Source organism: Cyprinus carpio, chromosome B3 (genome assembly GCF_018340385.1).
Source record: "Cyprinus carpio isolate SPL01 chromosome B3, ASM1834038v1, whole genome shotgun sequence".
NCBI classification, from domain to species: Eukaryota; Metazoa; Chordata; class Actinopteri; order Cypriniformes; family Cyprinidae; genus Cyprinus; species Cyprinus carpio.
Window position 1 is genome coordinate 4,343,619 of NC_056599.1, and position 18,937 is coordinate 4,362,555.

The following is an 18,937-nucleotide window of genomic DNA, read 5'->3' on the forward strand; positions in this document are numbered from 1 at the left end:
TAGTATCTTGGAAAAAAGAGGGAGATTCGAGATCAGTCTATAATTAACTAGTTCTTTGGGGTCAAATTGTGTTTTTTTGATGAGAGGCTTAATAACAGCCAGTTTGAAGGTTTCGGGGACATATGCTAATAACAATGAGGAATTAATAATCGTCAGAAGAGGATCTATGACTTCCGGAAGCACCTCTTTTAGGAGCTTAGATGGAATAGGGTCTAACATAAATGTTGTTGGTTTAGATGATTTAACAAGTTTATACAATTCTTCCTCTCCTTTAGTAGAGAATGAGTGGAACTGTTCCTCAGGGGATCTATAGTGCACTGTCTGATGTGATACTGTAGCTGATGGCTGCATGGTTACAATTTTATATCTAATAGTATCGACCTGCACCTTAACATTTCCATCATTTTTCAGTGTTTGCCCAGGTAAACCCCAATTCACTTTGTTATTAAGCACACTCCACTACACCATGGGGATTGGCTTATTTATTACAGTTAGTTGAGTTTGAAAAGCAGCTATACATAAAGCTTAAAAAAATATATAGTGGAACAAACAACTACAAAACATGTTTAAAGTGTATTGTTGCTTAAGTCCACATGCATTGAGCTGTATGTAGCAAGTTTCCCTGGCCACATAAAATACTATCCTTAGAAATGTTGCATTGTAATCAGGAAAGAAACATTTAGGTCTTTTAAGTATTTTGTTTATAATGAATAAAGAGTGAACTATTAACATATCTAATGTCACAATAATTTCTCCTTCACAAATGCACGTAAGTTCTTACAAACTGCATTCACTTAAAAGGCCAGCAGAAGACATCATGCACTACAACAATATGTGATGCAGAGAGAGATCCAGGCAGACAAAGTCTTTCCCTAAAATGTATTAACAACAATTATCATGAATCATAAGTAATAATTATAATTGATAAGAATGAAATATTAAAATAAAATGAACAGGAAAAAAAATCCAAACTGTATATACAGACTACAGAGTTACATCATCTGACTACACCACACAATTTTCAAATTGTCAAAAAAAAAAAAAAAAAAGCAGAGCTTGCAATCTTCAAATATCAATTAGCAACAAATAACATCTATTAAAATAGTGCACTTAGTACATCCTTGCAAAAAAAAAAAAATTGCATAGATTACATTTCCTACATCATGTTGAAACATTACTTAATCATAAGAAAATGTACCTTTTATATGTCAACTGAAGTATATAAACAATATAAATGAGTATTCCTTGAGTAACTAAGTACATAAATAATGTAAGACAGTAATATGAATACAATGCAACAACAAAAAAACATAAAAAAGACTTGGAATTATTATACTGTACTGCCTTAAGGAATATGTTGTATTAATAGAAACTGTAGAAATTGTTAAAAGTACTGAAGGCAATAACAAATTCGCAGAAGAAATATTTCGTTGTAGTCTGGGATCGGAAGTTTTGAGGAAAACTGCCACATCGCCGCAGTCTACCATTTGTTTATCAATTGCAGGAGATGGAAGTAGCAGAGTAGCTGGTCTAGGTTAATGTCCTTACCTTGAATTATGTTTTGTCTAAGTTGGGAGGAGACGGTTACTGCAGCAGGTGATACTTTGCCTGCCAAAAGCTTGGGCTGGAACTGCAGTGGATAGGTTGAAATGCGAAGTTGTTGGTATGGAATTAATTTCTTGACTTGAAGAGTTAACTGACTGGTAATGAGCCGTGGTGAATCTTGAGGAATTTGAAGGCGGAGTTAAACCTGGATCACAACCAGCAAGAGAGCCGAGGTGAATCTTGAGGAATTGGAAGGCGGAGTTAAACCTGGATCACAACCAGTTGACTGCCTGGATGAACTGAGTATTGACGTCAGCGTCTTCAAGGTAAGGAGGAAATTGCGTAAGCTGCGCAGATGTCACAGGTTTTTTAGCGGAGCAAGGCGAAGAAGACTTAGCAGACCGCTTCCTACGCACTTGTTTAACTTGGACTGGTGTTGCTGATGTTGATTGGGCAGTGTCTGCAGGTGAAGTAGGTAGAATTCCCAGAGTGTTGTAGGCCAAAAGGAGCAGGTCTTCTCTTGACAAATCTTGATTAATAGGAATGCCGACAGCTTGGAGAGTGTTACGGATCTTCTCGGAGGACCACAGAGCCTACAGAGAATCACAAGATTGAATCCAGATGCTACACCGAGTTGGAACAGGAGACATTGGAACGAGATCATCATCTGAGTCTGTGTAGTCACAAACGATGAGAGGTTGCTGTGACATTTAGGATTTGGACATGTCGCTAGTGCGGACAAGTGGATGTCCGCGTCAGTGCCTGCGAAACAGAGAAGGGTGAGTAGGGAGTGTGGCAGGAGGAGCAAACGACAGACACAGTGGGGGTGGCGTCAGGCCTCAGAGAGGCTTTAATAGAAAATGAACCAAAAAAATGGGGAAAAAAGTGTCCAAATGGGGAGGGTGTGTCAAAATAAACAGGGAATCTTGTGTCATTGTCATGCTGCGGGGTTCGTGTAGGTGGGGCAGTGTTCAGGAGGGAAGGGTCCAGGTAAGGGGCAGAGTCCGGCGGGCCGCACGCGCTCCCCTCTTCGGTCCGGGGCACGAGGGGCGGTGGCTTCTTCCAGCGGTTGCATCCATCTCGCTGGCTGCGGCGCTTGAAGGGGATAGACGCCCCGGCATCCTGGCCCGACGGCCATGTAACGGGTGCTGTTCTCATCCGGACCGCGAGTCCGGCAGCTCACATCTCTGGCGGCGCGGGAGTCCCTCAACGTACCCTTTCTGGACCAACGAGGACACCAGCGTGCATGCACGGGGAAGAGACCAGTCTCCCGAGGAGAGGCGCATTGGGCTTTTTAAACAGCGGCGGTGATGAAGTTCCATTTACATCAGGTGTGCCCCATCACACGCGCCAGCCCTGGCTCGTCCAGCGCCCCTCCTCTCTCAAACACCCACTCCTGTCTGGAGCCTGGTGAAGGGCGGCGATTTGGGACGGGGTGCCGATGATAATTAGGGGGAGGCAGCTGACTCGTCACAGGAGCTTATTTATGCACCTTGTGTCGGATGCCTATTGGCCAGATCAAATTGTATCATGTGACGTAACATTAAGTCTTCCTGGTAGAACTTGCGCTGAAGCTTTCATTTCCATCACTCAAGGATCCATACTCAAAAACTGGATATGTAAGTGTTGAAACCTTTTCACATTGTGCCAAAGTACCTAATAGAAGCTTTAAAAATTAAGTGTGAAAGCTTATTTCAGGTTCTCAGCAACCATGTCACATATCTTGTTGCTTTAAGTATTATATTTGGGCATGCACTGAAATTTCATCCACCAAACATAGTATTTTTGACATCAAAGTACTGTGAGGGTGATTCAAAAGCACAAGGAGCCGCCTGTTCTCTAAAGCTCTCACGGATGTCATACAACATTTAGTGTGTGCAGAACAAACAGCCAAATCCTGGATATTTTAGGCAATATAAAACTGGCCAGGACGTGTCCCATAAAAATGGCACATATGGTCACCCTAGCTAAGTTTCACAATTAATCATCTTTTGAATGTGCGCGCTTGAACAGACACATCCAGAATTGTCAAAACACCAGTCTCGGCCAGTATTCTAGATAGATTTTGTCATTGTCCTAAGTAAATGTAAAGAGTTGAGAAAGAAATCAGGTGTGTACTTGTATACTGGATTTGTGCATTAGGTGTTAAAGTGACAGCAGCACTTTTAAAATAAGTTTAATTTAAGTTTAAAAAGCAGTTTCGTTTTTTGGCCAAGAGCATCCAGAAGTTTTGTTTATGCCCAGACTTTCATTTTGGTGCATCCCTAATTCTGTGCTTTTATTAATGTGTCAGTGTATATTTGTTTTATTGATGACTTGTATCCACTTTATTTTTTTTTCCCATAAAAATAGAGTCTGCGCAGATGCAAATGTGTGCAAACTGTGCAAATTTGTGTCTGGCTTCCATTCTCATCCACGTCCAGCTATTTTTGCTGCTTGATATTGCAAATTGGTGTCTTACCATATTTATTTAATGTATTGTCTTGATTATGAACACACTGGTTTGTACTGCAGATAGCTTTACCTTTTACTGCACTTTGTTATTCTTCTCGTTATTTCCCTATGGTGGCTTATAAACCGGAAGATTAACACATTATCAGAAAACAGCTTACTTCTGCATTGAAAAATAAGGTGGATAGTAAGACGTTTTAAAATGTTTGCATTAATCTCATCCCCAATCATTTTGTTTTATGTAAAGGAACATTTCTATGACCCAAAGAGCAATCAAGGATACATAAGCTGGCGACTGAAAAGTTTCACGCCAAAGCAAACACCCCAGCTCAAGGATCGCCAGGTCAAGTGTGTCGTCTGATAATGAGGGCAGTGGAGGGCCAACAGCACATAGAGCCAGTTGGGACAATTTAGGGATTCAGGGAATCTTTCAGTGCCCATTACTTCTGTCAGTTCTGTTTAGTAGACAAAAAACGACACTAATGTTGTATTACGAAACAAAGATCTGCAAGACGAGCACTATGCAGATTTGTTAGCTGACCCTAACATTACTTCATCTTTTGGGGTTAAACGTACATGTCTGCTAAATGACTTGCAATATTTTCATATTTGTGACAATTACGCTCCTGATATAATGCACGGTATCCTTGAAGGTGTCGGACAGTATGAGATAAAGTTACTTCTTGAATATCTTTCTGCCGTTATATCGAGACAAGGCATATGTAACAGAATCTGTTCTTTCAATTATGGATATTTGGAAAGGAAAAACCAGCCTACTAGATTAAACCTAGAGCAGACAGAGTTATATCCGCAAAAGAATTTGATTCCAAAGCACCATTACATGTTATATTTTCCATGTTGCAAATCCAAAGAGATGTTCTTTATAAGAGTTAACAGTCATCCACGCCCCCCTATAATGGCTTGTTCTCACACGGCTCGTTCTTGTATTGTATGTTATCAGCACAGCTAGTCACATTACCCTGTGCATTAAAACAGATTATTCTTAGATTATTCCTCATTTAATTAGTAGATTGACTGGATGTTATCCATTCTCTTATGCAGTTTCATCCATCGTTGTGTAATTAAGGCTTTTAAAAGTGATTTTGCTGGTAGGGAGTTATTTAATAGACTTGAATGTATTGCAAAGGATGCTGATGGACCTAGGTGAGAATGAAAAGTTTGAAATAGGCGAGCAGTTTTCATTTCAGAATCATGCTAGGTTCAATTCCCCCCCCCACCCCCCCAAAAAAAATATTATATACCACATTATAGAAGTAATCACAGTAAACCTGTACATTATGACTGTATTTTATACTTAAACGTCTTAGCTACTTGTGTTGAAGGAGCAGACTGAGTGTGATGGAGCATTTCTCCTGTGTTTTTCTCCTTCGCTATCCTGCTTTCAGAACAAGAACCACCCGAAGACTCTCTGCACAGAGACATCACCCTCACAATGAGTCTCTTCACTGGTTTTGGCAAGTCAAGTCAAGTCAAGTCACCTTTATTTATATAGCGCTTTAAACAAAAAAGATTGTATTTTACAAGTATATGTGAAATGTTTTAGAGACATGGACACTACATGCATCTTTTGTAACTTAGGGGAAGAATCCATAAAACACTTATTTTATGATTGTGTATTTACCCAAATGTTTAAAAACTGTTATTGAATTTACAATATTTAAATGTATAAAATTAAAGATTCAGTTCTCTGGTAAAGATTCATTTTTGTTGTAAGTTTGTAACTAATTTAATAATTATGTTGGGAAAATTATATACACAAACAAAAATGGTCTAGTAATAAATCTAACATTACATTATTTAAAATTGAACTGAAGTATTACATTGAAGCCTTAAAAGATCTAAGAAATAAAAAAAAGCAAAAAGGATGTATAGAATTTTTTAATCCTTTTCTAATGGAATTTTTTTGTAAGTTATCCCCTGTATTTCTTTCTTTCTTTCTTTCTTTCTTTTTTTTCTTTCTTTCTGTTCCTTCGATATCTATTATGAATGTAACTGATTAGAGTTGAAAACACTGTGATCATCTATATATGTGTGTTGTGTTACTTCTCTTACAGAACTTACATCAGCGTGACAAAAACGACATACAAAGTCAAAACCCATCTTTGGAAACAAACATGTTAATTAAGTGTAATGTAATTATTTAGAGAGTCTCGCGTCCCGTTAGATCAGATGGAGAGGGCGGGGTTTGTGAGCTATACTGGGTCCAGCCGCTGGGGGCGATCGAGACGCTCTGACGTCACTCTGCAGCAGCGCTCGTGCGCATGCGCGGGTAAGTGAGCGGAGCTGCGCGAGAGTGCTGAGAGTTGTACGGTGAGTGCGAGTGCTCTTTATCTTTTCTTTCTTGTCTATTATTTGCTAACGGAGCTAGAGAAGTCACCTGTAGGAGAAAAAAAAATCAATCCGTGGCGACGGTTTTGCAATCCGTCCCCTCAGTTTATAAACCGTGCGCGCGCATGAATTCTTAAACTGTTCCCTCGGTTTAACAAAACGTGCCCACGGATTAATAAACCGTACCCACGAATTTCCAATCCGTGCGTTCATATTTTGTAAACCGTACTTTCGGTTTTTGAATCCGTACCCACAAATTCATAATCCGTGCACACACTTTCGCATCCGTTCCTCGGATTTGTAAACTCAGAGATTTGTGGCTCCGCCCCCACCGTCAGATTAATTTCTGTTTATTAAACATTATTTTTCATAGTATCCTGTGAGACCATGCGCCGCACTCACAAAATATTCTTCTTTATAGCGTTTATTTTACATGAATCACAACAGGATAAGACACCGCCGCCTGTGTTTTATAGCCTAAAATAAACGCTAAAAAGAAGAAAAGGGAAAAAAACAATACAAAACAGAAAATGTAACAGTTATGGGTACTTATATGTAAGATAAAATCACCAAAATAAGTCTTCGTGTTAAGAAAGAATACACAAACATTTCCAAAACTGTAAAAGGTTATTTAAAAATAAAGCATTCATTAATTATTTTATGACAAACATTTTTACTGTCTTAAGTGAACTCATATATTTAGGCAATAAATTGAAATAATAAGAATAATAAAAATAACTATTATTTTTATCATTAGGCCTATTATATATTATTATACAGGTTATGCATAAGAAACTTTTATCCAAAATGACTTACAAAAGAGGAACAAATTACTCCAGAGTCAGTCACAATGCCAGGTTTATTATACTATAATAATCAAGTGCTAAGATTATCACAAATTGAACAAGATTTTGATGCACATCGTTCTTTTTAAATCGTTGTATTCCACTTTGTACTACAATTGTTAGAGAATTACTTCAGGCACTTTGCTGTAGGCCTATTCCACATAATAATATTCAATAAAACTGTATGTTAACACCTAGGAGCTTGCTGCATGAATCACTGAAGTGAAGTGACTCACTGCCAGGCTTGGGAGGGTTACTTTAAAAATGTATTCCGTTCCAGTTACTAATTACTTCATAAGAAAAAAGTATTCAGTAACGTAATCCAAGTACCACAATATGAAAGTAATGTAACTGATTACTTTTGAATTACTTCAAGGTCAAATATTATTTTTTAAAAACAACAACATTTATTAAGAATTTCACAGCCCTGAATTAATATATATGTAAAGGACTATACATACATCTAGTGCATGGTATTGGTATTACAGATTATTTTGTTTTATTTTCAAGAAAATATAATAAGAAAGAATTTTAAGACAATGGAAATGTTTCTTCAACAGGAAAATAGAGAATACAAATTCATTTTTTTCCCAAGCAAATATAATAAGAACTGAATTTTTAGACAATGGAAATGTTTTTGCCCGCGGGCAGCATATGGTTTAGCAGCAGTGATTCAATCTGCATCTGAGGAGATTGTAGACAGCGGGTGGCACACGTGACTTGCGTGAGTCATAAATCAAGCTGCACTTAATATAGTGTTATTATGCCAAAATACTGATTTATTTAGTTTTAAATGAAACCATTGTAATCCTTAAAGTATTCCCCCTTTTTTCAAAATGTAACTATAATCTGATTACTACCTTTTTTGACGTAACTGTAACGGATTACAGTTACTGGATTTTTGTATCCTGATTACTTAACGCCGTTACATGTATTCCGTTACTCCCCAACCCTGCTCACTGCCACCTACTGGAGGTTTTAATTTCACATTTATGGTACCTTTTAATTTTTTTAAATAATTTAAAACATCAGTTTTCAATGTCTTATGTTTTAAGTATTCCGTTACTCCCCAACCCTGCTTAACTCCAGGTTAAAGTACTCCATGTCCCTCAGAGCTCCATTAAACAGTGTGTAAAAAACATCTAAATGGCACTTCAGATGCAGCTTCTGTTTTTCTCTGCATTGCAAAGAACAATTTTTTTGATACTGACTGCATTGTTTGGTAACAGCCCAAATGAAAGTATTTGACCTAAAAGATGGTGCACACTTTTAGAAAAAATGGCTTAAAAGTAAAAATAAAAAAGTCAGCTGTCAGCACAATTAGAAATAAGATATCAGCACAATAACACACTCAGCAAAAATATTGTCTATTTATCGTTATCGAAAAAATCCCAGAAATGTTTTTTTTTTTTTTTTTGTCAATATTGCAAACCCTTTTTTTTCTTTTATTTTGGTGTGCCACCCCAAGATTTACTGTGGCCTCATCTGGCCGCCCCTATTAACATTTTCTGGGGGCGCCACTGGCTGCACAGGACACAGTTTGAGTGAGAGGAGAGACACGTTGTAAGTGCGCGCACTCGCTCGGGGCAAGTTGTAAAAACAGCACTCATGTTAAAATACGTTCACTCCCATCTTGCATGTTTTTTCTATTGCTTTTTTACCTTCTTCTCTTGAAACTCTAAAGTTTTTTTGTTTTTGTTTTAGAAAATTCAGTACATTTTCTATTTTTTGTATCGATTAAAAAACAAGAACAAACACATTACAACTACACATAATATACAAATACAACAAACAGTGCTTTATTTTCAGGTACAACAGGTGTATTTAGCAGCAGCATTCAAGAAAATTGAATGAACAAATATAAAAATAAAATACAATATAGACTGTATAGACTTTTGACAAATATAGACTTTGACGAGACTTGGTAGGCTAGTGCGACTCTTATGTGTGCGGGATGCGGGACAATAAAATGTTTCACGGGACTCCCAGAAAATAGAAGTATCTAAACATAAAATATTTAAATTATATATATATGATTTAATTCAGCTGTTATTTAAATTTTATATGTATGCATGTCTGTAAATTTAACAAAATTTAACACATATATATATTTATATATTTTTTTTTAAATATGCACACAGCAGCCGCTTGTTTTAGTTAAAAATAACAGTTCTGTGAATGTTGATGCTTTAAAGGGGTCCTATTATGCTCTTTTGCAAGGTCTTGATTTTGTTTTGGGGGTGTACTAGAACAAGCTCTCATACTAGGTTGTTCGAAAAACACATTCTTTTTCATGTACATTATTACAACACCTCTCTCCTCAGTCTGGCATGAACGGCTTGAATAGTTCCTGTATCAAATGAAGACCCGCCTTCTGAAATACGAAATGCACTGTGATTGGTTAGCTGGGCCAGTGTGTGTTGTGATTAACAGCACTCGGCGCCTGGTCGGGAAATGTCATGCCCCTTACCATAGCCTACTGCTGTGAACTTCAGTGTAAACATTGCATCAAAATCAAATCAATTTGAGTGCGATTTAAACCCGGATGATTGTAAGCACTCTAAGTTTGTCTGTCTTGAAAATACTAGCGTGTGTGTGTCTGAGTGATTGATAATAGTTGTTTTCTTTTGTGGTGCTGATCTAGTTGTTGTTGTCCCATTCGTCAATCTTTGTGATATCACAAGTCCCAGAGAATATGCGTTGCAGTCCAAACGAGTCGTTCGTTGTAGTTTTTGAAAAGTGATTTCTGTCAAAATATAATAACCTTTTGAATTGGACTTTGATTTTTGTAACTTTGCCGATCTTTTTTTATGTTCAAACAGCAATATTACAGACTAACTAAAGCTGAAAAAGTGAAAAAGCATAATAGCACCCCTTTAAAAAGAAATATTTAACGGGGGTGTGTATGCTGAGATTTCATAAATTTCATGGAGAAAAAAAGTAATGTAACTGATTACTAATTAATTTGAAATAAAGTAATCAGAACAGTTTTTTGCCTTATTGCAACTCTCTGTTCTGGACTTAACCAAACTGCGTTACAATGCAATCATTTTCCAAAATGTAATTTATGTGAAAATATGAAGTCTGTTATTCATTTTATTTATTTTTGTTTACCGTACAAATAAATGCAGGCTTGATGAGCAGAAAATACTTATTTTAAAACATTAGAAAATATTATAGATCCCAGTCTGAACACTATGTAAATGTTACAATAAATGTATTATAGAGCTGTTGTAATTATTATTTTCATTATTATAATTATGAATATATTATATATGTATTTTTGATCATTATTATTTTCATTATTTAACAATAACTGTTATTAATGTTATTATCAAGTGGTAGAGCATTGCGTTAACAAGCGCAAGGTTTGGGGTTCGATTTCCCTGTTATTTATGATTTATAAAAATTGATAGCCTGAATGCACTGTAAGTCGCTTTGGATAAAAGCGTCTGCTAAATGCATAAATTTAATTTTAAATTTAAATTTTTATAGAACGAAAGTAAAATTACAGCAAGCTATGGAAGTCACAGTGGACCAGCAACTGTCTGGTTTTCTTTCATTCTTCAAAACAGCATTTTCAGCAGAAGAAAGAAACGTATTCAGGTTTAAACAGCTTTTGTGTGAGTAAAGGAAATTAATGAAAATAAAACACTATGACAGAACGGACAGACAGATGACAGAATTTATATTTTAATTTATATTAAAGATTTTTCTTGTCAACTAATAGTCGTTCATTTTAAGTATTAGTAAACTAATCACACTTTTATTATTAAACCATTTAAATCATTATAAAAAGCCTTTAATATCTGACATAGCCTTTAAGCGATCAAGCATATGCATAAAGCTAGCCACAGCACACCGGCAGAAGTAATGATTATGAATGTGTCACGGGAAAAACAGGAGGCTGCATTAACATTTTAATAACATTTTGATACACTAGTGCTTTCTTTTTTTTTCAGCCAGATGAAGTCGGCAATCTCTGCAGTAGTGGACGCGCCTGTATGCATGTTTGACATGGATTACACAATTGGATAATATTTGTTTTCCATTTAAATTGGTTGATTTAAAAACAGACATTTCGCTCTCTATAGATATGTTTAATGTAAGGAAAGTACACAGAGTTTCACCCTCAAGATCACAGAGAGTGAGACGGCAGAAAGCGCATCCTGTTTGCTTTCATTATTTTACAAAAGTGCAATGTTTTTTTTTTTTGTTATTTTTTTTTTTGTTATTTTGAGTTAGAGTATTTAAACATTCGAAAGATGTACTACTCTTATCTGTATGGGCAAAAATGAGGGAGCATTTTAAGTGAGTGCCACCATCTGTCCTGCAGCGAGCACTAGGCTACTGTTCAGCTTCCACACTCCACACAGACACTGAATAGTGCACATTTCTCTAGGTTAACATTAGTTTGGCAGATATGTGAAGTTGCTAATCCTTACATACATCAGACGATAAGTCATATTTTGAGGTCGATGAATGAACGATGAATGAGCGTTTGGATGTCCTGCATGATGTACTGTATTACCACATAGACCAGCTGCTAACGATCTGTTTGTCGCGGACTGCATGAGTTCACCTGTTGAATTTTTTTTTTCTGCTACTAATAAAATTGTGGCCAACCAAGCCTCTTCTGGTCGACTAATGACTATTAGCAGCCCTAATAGTAACACTAACTATACCATGGTGCTGTGACAGAAATAGTCGAATGTTATTACATCATTCATTTCAGGCTTTGTAAAACATTTTGAGAGAGAAATTTTCAACGACTTTCAAGCATTTCACACAACTGTTTCCAGTACTTTTAAGCTCTAAAATTATCCAATCTGAAAGTTATTTTTAATGGGATGACCAAAATATACTGTTGTGATCAAACGCTTATGTAAAATTTAAAAAATACGTCAAATTACCATTATAACCAGTAGATGGCAGCAGAGGAGCACTTATTGGCTTATAAGTCATTAATTTATACTTTTTCCTTTATATTTTGAAATTATAAAATCACCATTATAAAATATTATATAAAACATCAATTTTTCCTTTTTATTTTGTTATTATATAATCAAAATTTTTGTTTTTTTTATTAAAAATATTATTATTTAAATATATATGTTTTTGTTGTGAGTTACCATCTCAGAGTTCATCTGCATGCTCGTCGTCCTCATCGGGGTCTCAACCTGACTGCAGTTTGTCAGAGTAACCAACTTGAGTCGGCAAATGCTCACATTCGATGGCGTCTGGCACTTTGGAGAGGTGTTCTCTTCACAGATGAATCCCAGTTTTCACTGTACAGGGCGGATGGCAGAGAGCGTGTATGGTGTCGTGTGGGTGAGCGGTTTACTGATGTCAATGTTGTGGATCGAGTGGCCCATGGTGGTGGTGGGGTTATGGTATGGGAAGCCGTATGTTATGGACAACGAACACAGGTGCATTTTATTGATGGCATGTTGAATGCACAGAGATACCGTGACCTATTTCTCTCAAATATTGTTCACAACTCTATGAAAAGATGTGTTGCTCTTTGTGAGGCAAATGGTGGTCACACCAGATACTGACTGGTTTTCTCACATTCAAAGCACATGTCATCTCTCACACCAGTATGTATTTTCACCGAAAACCAGTCCGTATCTGGTGTGACCACCATTTGCCTCACGAAGTGCAGCACATCTCCTCCTCATAGAGTTGACCAGGTTGTTGATTGTGTATTATCTCGGCAAAGGAGAAGTGCTCACTAACACAGATTTAGACAGATTTGTGAGCAATATTTGAGAGAAATAGGCCTTTTGTGTACATAGAAAAAGTCTTAGATCTTTGAGTTCAGCTTATGAAAAATGGGGGCAAAAACAAAAGTGTTTCGTTTATAATTTTGTTCAGTGTAGTAGAGCCTGACCGATAGTTTTGCCGGATTTATTGTCCGATATGAGCCTGTTGCAGATATATCGGCATAAATGCCGCCGATGTGAACCTTTTTTTTTTTTTACTTTTTTTTTTTTTAAGGTAAATTGCTTGCAAATGGTGTAATTATGTAGTAATTACTGGCGACCTGGATGAAATGCTATAAAGCAAGAAGTTGACTGAGCAAAGCCAGAAGAGACGTGATGATGACGTGATGATGATAAAAAGGAGCAAGGTTTATTGAAAAATATTAGTTGGATATTTTTCAATCCTCACACTTAATCTGACCAGTACACATCCAAAAAGTAGTGTTTTACCAAACTGCTTCACAAAAACATCCCATAAACCTTGGTTTACATAAACATTCCCTCTTATCTCTTATTCATACAGACCAAACAGTTAATGAAACCTCACAATAATTAGATTAAACAGTGAAAATAATAAGGAATATAAAATATAAAACATTATAAAATAATAAATTAATAAATTATCAAATAATTTTACATTTACATTTAATCATTTAGCAGACGCTTTTATCCAAAGCGACTTACAAATGAGAACAATAGAAACAATCAGATCAACAAGAGAACAACAACGGTATACAAGTGCCATGACAAGTCTCAGTTAGTCTAGTACAGAACACGTAGCCAGGGTTTTTATTTTTTTTTCTCTTTTTTTTTTTTTTTTTTAAGAATATGATAGACAAGAAAAAGAAAAGGTAAGTACTAGTATTAATTGGTCAAGTGCTGGCAAAAAGATGAGTCTTTAGATGTTTTTTTGAAAATGAGTAAAGACTCAGCTGTTCGAATTGAGATCGGGAGGTCATTCCACCAGCTGGGCGCAGTCCAGGAAAAAGTCTGTGAGAGTGATTTTGAACCTCTTTGGGATGGCACCACAAGGCGTCGTTCACTTGCAGAGCGCAAACTTCTGGAGGGCGCATAGAATTGAACTAATGAGCTTAGGTATGTTGGCGCCGTGCCAGTGGTCGTTTTGTAGGCAAGCGTCAGTACCTTGAATTTGATGCGAGTGGCTACTGGTAGCCAGTGTAACCTGATGAGGAGAGGAGTAACGTGAGCTGTTTTTGGCTCATTGAAGACAACCCTCGCTGCTGCATTCTGGATGAGTTGCAGAGGCTTGATAGTACATGCAGGAAGGCCCGCCAGGAGAGCATTGCAATAGTCCAGCCTGGAGAGAACGAGAGCTTGGACAAGAAGTTGTATGGCTTGCTCAGACAGGAAGGGTCTAATCTTCCTATGTTGTATAAGGCAAATCTGCAGGACCGGGTCATTGTAGCAATATGGTCTGTGAAGCTTAACTGATGATCCATCACAACTCCTAGGTTTCTGGCTGTCCTGGAAGGAGTTATGGTTGATTAACCCAGCTGTATAGAGGAGTTGTGATGAAACGATGGGTTAGCTGGAACCACCAGCAGTTCAGTCTTAGTAAGGTTGAGCTGAAGGTGATGGTCATTCATCCAGCTAGAAATGTCACTCAGACAGGCTGAAATACGAGCAACTACCGTCGGGTCATCTGGTTGGAATGAGACGTAGAGTTGAGTGTCATCAGCATAGCGGTGATAGGAAAAGCCATGCTTCTGAATGACAGATCCTAATGACGTCATGTAGATGGGGAAGAGAAGTGGTCCAAGTTCTGAGCCTTGAGGAACCCCAGTAGCAAGTTGTTGTGACTTAGAAACTTCACCCCTCCAAGACACCCTGAAGGATCTATCAGAAAGGTAGGAGTTAAGCCACTGGAGTGCAGATCCAGAGATGCCCATCTTTCTGAGGGTGGACAGGAGAATCTGGTGATTAACGATGTCAAAAGCAGCACACAGGTCCAGCAAAATGAGTACTGAGGATTTGGAAGCTGCTCTTGCCAGTCGCAGTGCTTCAGTAACCGAGAGCAAGGCAGTCTCAGTTGAGTGGCCACTTTTGAAGCCAGATTGGTTGCTGTCCAGGAGGTTGTTCTGTACAAGAAACATAGAGAGCTGGTTGAACACAACTCGTTCAAGTGTCTTTGCAATGAATGGAAGAAGCTATACCGGTCACAACAGTTGTTAATTTTGAGTAATAAAATGCTATAAATGGTAAATGATAATACAAACAATAAATTACATAAATGAGTAATGATTATAAATTAGTATATGAATAAATGATTATAAATTAATAAAAAAAAGAAAATAAAAACTTAACACATGCATACATTGCTGTCTTGATGCAGTTTGTATTTGAGGATCCTCAGATCCTTCATGTTGTTGATCAAACATATTTAATAGTTCTCCCTATAGAAACATGAGGTTTGTGCCTATAATATTTTAAAACTAATAATTTGAAGATTTGAATCGGTGTACCTCATTCATGGAAAGGATGTATAATTTATAAAACTGCATCAAAATGATCAAAATTGTGTAATGCAATTGTCTACTTTCTGCTGTCATATCAGGGTTCATCTTTATGTCCTTCCACTTTTCAGTTTTTTTTTAACCAGTTACTGACAAATGTACTGTTTTTACTTTTGTTAGAATTGATTGAAGACCATGAGGAGAAAGAAGAATTCTGAGGAGAAAAATCATGCCAGAAGTGGAGAAAACCCCAAACAGAAAGATTTAAAGAAAATAATTTCCAAGAAATCTTTCACCTGCACTCAGTGTGGAAAGAGTTTCACATACAAACATATTCTTGAGCGTCACATGAGAATTCACACTGGAGAGAAACCATACACTTGTGATCAGTGCGGGAAGAGTTTCACACAATCAGCACACCTTAAAGATCACATGGACATCCACACTGGAGAGAAACTGTACACATGTGATCAATGTGACAAAACATTTTTGTGGGCTTCAGTCCTGAAGAAACATCTGGTAGTTCATACAAAGGAAAAACCGCATTCATGTCATTTGTGTGGAAAGAGTTTTTCACGGCTACAAAGTCTGAAAAGACATCAGAAAATACATACTGGTGTGAGAGAGTGCATGTGCTTTGAGTGTGGGAAGACTTTTACTACAGCGGGTGGTTTAAAAAAGCACCAGAGGATCCACACTGGAGAGAAACCTTATAAGTGTTCATACTGTGACCAGAGATTCATTCAGTCAGGAACACGAAAAAGACATGAGAGAACCCACACTGGAGAGAAACCATACGCATGTGATCAGTGCGGGAAGAGATTTTTTAGAGATACAGTCCTGAAACAGCACATGGTAGTTCATACAAAGGAGAAACCACATTCATGTCATTTGTGTGGAAATAGGTTTTCACATCGACAAAGTTTGAAAGAACATGAGAAAATACATACTGGTGTGAGAGATTACATGTGCTTTGAGTGTGAGAAGACTTTTACTTCAGCAAAGTATTTAAAGCTGCATGAGAGGATTCACACTGGAGAGAAACCTTACAAGTGTTCACACTGTGACAAGAGATTCAGACTGTCAGCAAATATGAAAACACACGAGATGATTCACACTGGAGACAAACCGTTCACATGTGATCAGTGCGGGAAGAGATTCACACTAAAAGCAAACCTTACAGACCACATGAGAGTTCATACTGGAGAGAAACCATTCACTTGTGATCAGTGCGGAAAGAGTTACACATGCTCATCAGCCCTTAAGCTACACATGGACATCCACACTGGAGAGAAACCGTACACATGTGATCAGTGTGGCAAAACATTTTTGAGAGCTTCATTCCTGAAGCAGCACCTGACTTTTCATACAAAGAAGAAGCCACATTCATGTCATTTGTGTGGAAAGAGTTTTTCACGTCCAGAACATTTAAAAGTGCATCAGAAAGTACATACTGGTGTGAGAGACTACATGTGCTTTGAGTGTGAAAAGACTTTTACTTCAGCGAGCAGTTTAAAACTGCATGAGAGGATTCACACAGGAGAAAAACCTTTTAAGTGTTCACACTGTGACAAGAGATTCAGAGATTCAGGACATCTGAAAACACACAAGAGGATTCACACTGGAGAGAAACCTTTTAAGTGTTCACACTGTGTCAAGAGATTCAGTCAGTTAGGAAATCTGAAAAAACATGAGAGGATCCACACTGGAGAGAAACCGTACACATGTGATCAGTGCGGGAAGAGTTTTGCAATAAAAGGAAGCTTTACATACCATATGAGAATTCATACGGGAGAGAAACCGTTCACTTGTGACCAGTGCGGAAAAAGTTTCAAACACTCATCGACCCTCAAGGTACACATGAACATCCACACTGGAGAGAAACCTTAGAAGTGTTCACACTGTGACAAGAGATTCGGAGATTCAGGAAATCTGAAAACACATGAGAGGGTCCACACTGGAGAGAAACCATTCAAGTGTTCACATTGTGACAAGAGATTCAGTCTGTCAGCAAATCTGAAAACACACAAGAGGATCCACACTGGAGAGAAACCGTATCACTGCATGTGGGAAGTGTTTCAATAATTCATCTTCTCTACATCATCTTCAGATCCAGGACTTTCAGATCTGATGCTGCGTCCTCACCAAATGTGACACAATAATGCATTGAGCAGTAAAATATAATCTGGGTAAATCTGTCATTACAAGTGACAAGACAAAGAAACATTATCTGAAGTTTTCACAATGAATAAAGTTCATCTTCAAAACCAGCAGATTCAACTGTGATTCAGATCAACTCAAAGATGGAGTTCCTCTCCAAAGAACAATGTCCAAAAGTTTTATTCTTGTGTATCATTTTGCTTCATGATATAAGTGACATCATTGTGCATGTTCAGTTGTTTCATATTATGTTCAATATGTTAAATTAGCAGGATTGTAAGAATAATAACAATAAAACCTTACCGATAACCATGTATACTTGTCAGTAGGGGAGAGAGATCCAGCTTATAAGTATTCACTTTTACTTAGCTAATTTTTGTATTTGCTGATTAAATGTAATTATTGATCAAATGTTATCTTTTTATTAATACATTGTTATCTTTACTTTTTTATATTTTAGCAACTTTTATTGTCTGCTGATTGTATTTGAATCAGGAAAAAACAATTTTATAATTTTAGATTTAATATCTAAAATTCAGCTTTTTGGGCTTTTAAATTTCTCAAAAAAGTAAAAATAAAAAGCTTTTATTTGCCTAATAAACTATATTTTACTCCACACATGACTGAGATTGAATGAGTTTGTTTACATTAGCAACCCTTCTTCTTCTAGCGGTTGGCAGGTTGATCCTAATATTGATAGTATCGATACGAACATTGATATTGGTATCGGATCAATACGAGCCTGAGATCGATACTTTAGGTCCATTTCCTCTCCTCTACGCTTAATACATTACTTTTGTTTCAACAAAGAGTAGACATGCCTGTGTGTGTATACATGCCGCTCCTTTCACATCTTGCATTCTTCACTTGTTTCATTACTAGGTGAATCAACGTTTTTGAACAAATCTCTTGAATGAATGATTCAATGACAAATAAAATGGCTGTGTCCGAAACCGTACACTTAATGAGTGGGTATTCACTTGTTTCATTACTAGGTGAATCAACGTTTTTTGTTGTCCTTTTTTTGTCCTAAAATCTTTTAGTAATCATCATAAATTAAATATCATTTGAAAGTTTAGAAGCCCAAGATTCATCCTGTGAAAACCATTTTGAAATCGGATGTTGCGTTACCATGGAAATAGTACTTTAAAGTCTTATGGCGGTCTCCTCCCCCTTAGTGGGCAGTGTCAAGTGTCATATTACAAAATGCATTACGGTCTTTTAGAATCAAAGCTTTTTATAATCTTGGCAACAAACATATCATTGGAAAGGTCTGAGTCTCAGGATTCCATATTTGGTGGTTATTTTGAGTATTGAAGTAAAATTGACAGAGAAATCTAGGGGAAAT

The 18,937-nt window shown here is 37.1% G+C and overlaps 1 protein-coding gene across 1 annotated transcript; it reads left to right on the forward strand.

The window, feature by feature from the left end:
• The first annotated feature begins 6,189 nt into the window (after positions 1–6,189).
• On the forward strand, positions 6,190–17,533 carry LOC109051889 (zinc finger protein 271-like). Its single transcript, XM_042721191.1, has 2 exons — positions 6,190–6,327; positions 15,610–17,533. The coding sequence occupies exon 2, from the start codon at positions 15,625–15,627 to the stop codon at positions 17,317–17,319; it is 1,695 nt and encodes a 564-aa protein (XP_042577125.1). The 5' UTR covers positions 6,190–6,327; positions 15,610–15,624; the 3' UTR covers positions 17,320–17,533.
• Positions 17,534–18,937: the final 1,404 nt, after the last annotated feature.

Bases quoted from the DNA above. Each gene is read 5' to 3' on its own strand.
- LOC109051889 (XM_042721191.1), top strand. From the start codon at position 15,625: ATGAGGAGAAAGAAGAATTCTGAGGAGAAAAATCATGCCAGAAGTGGA.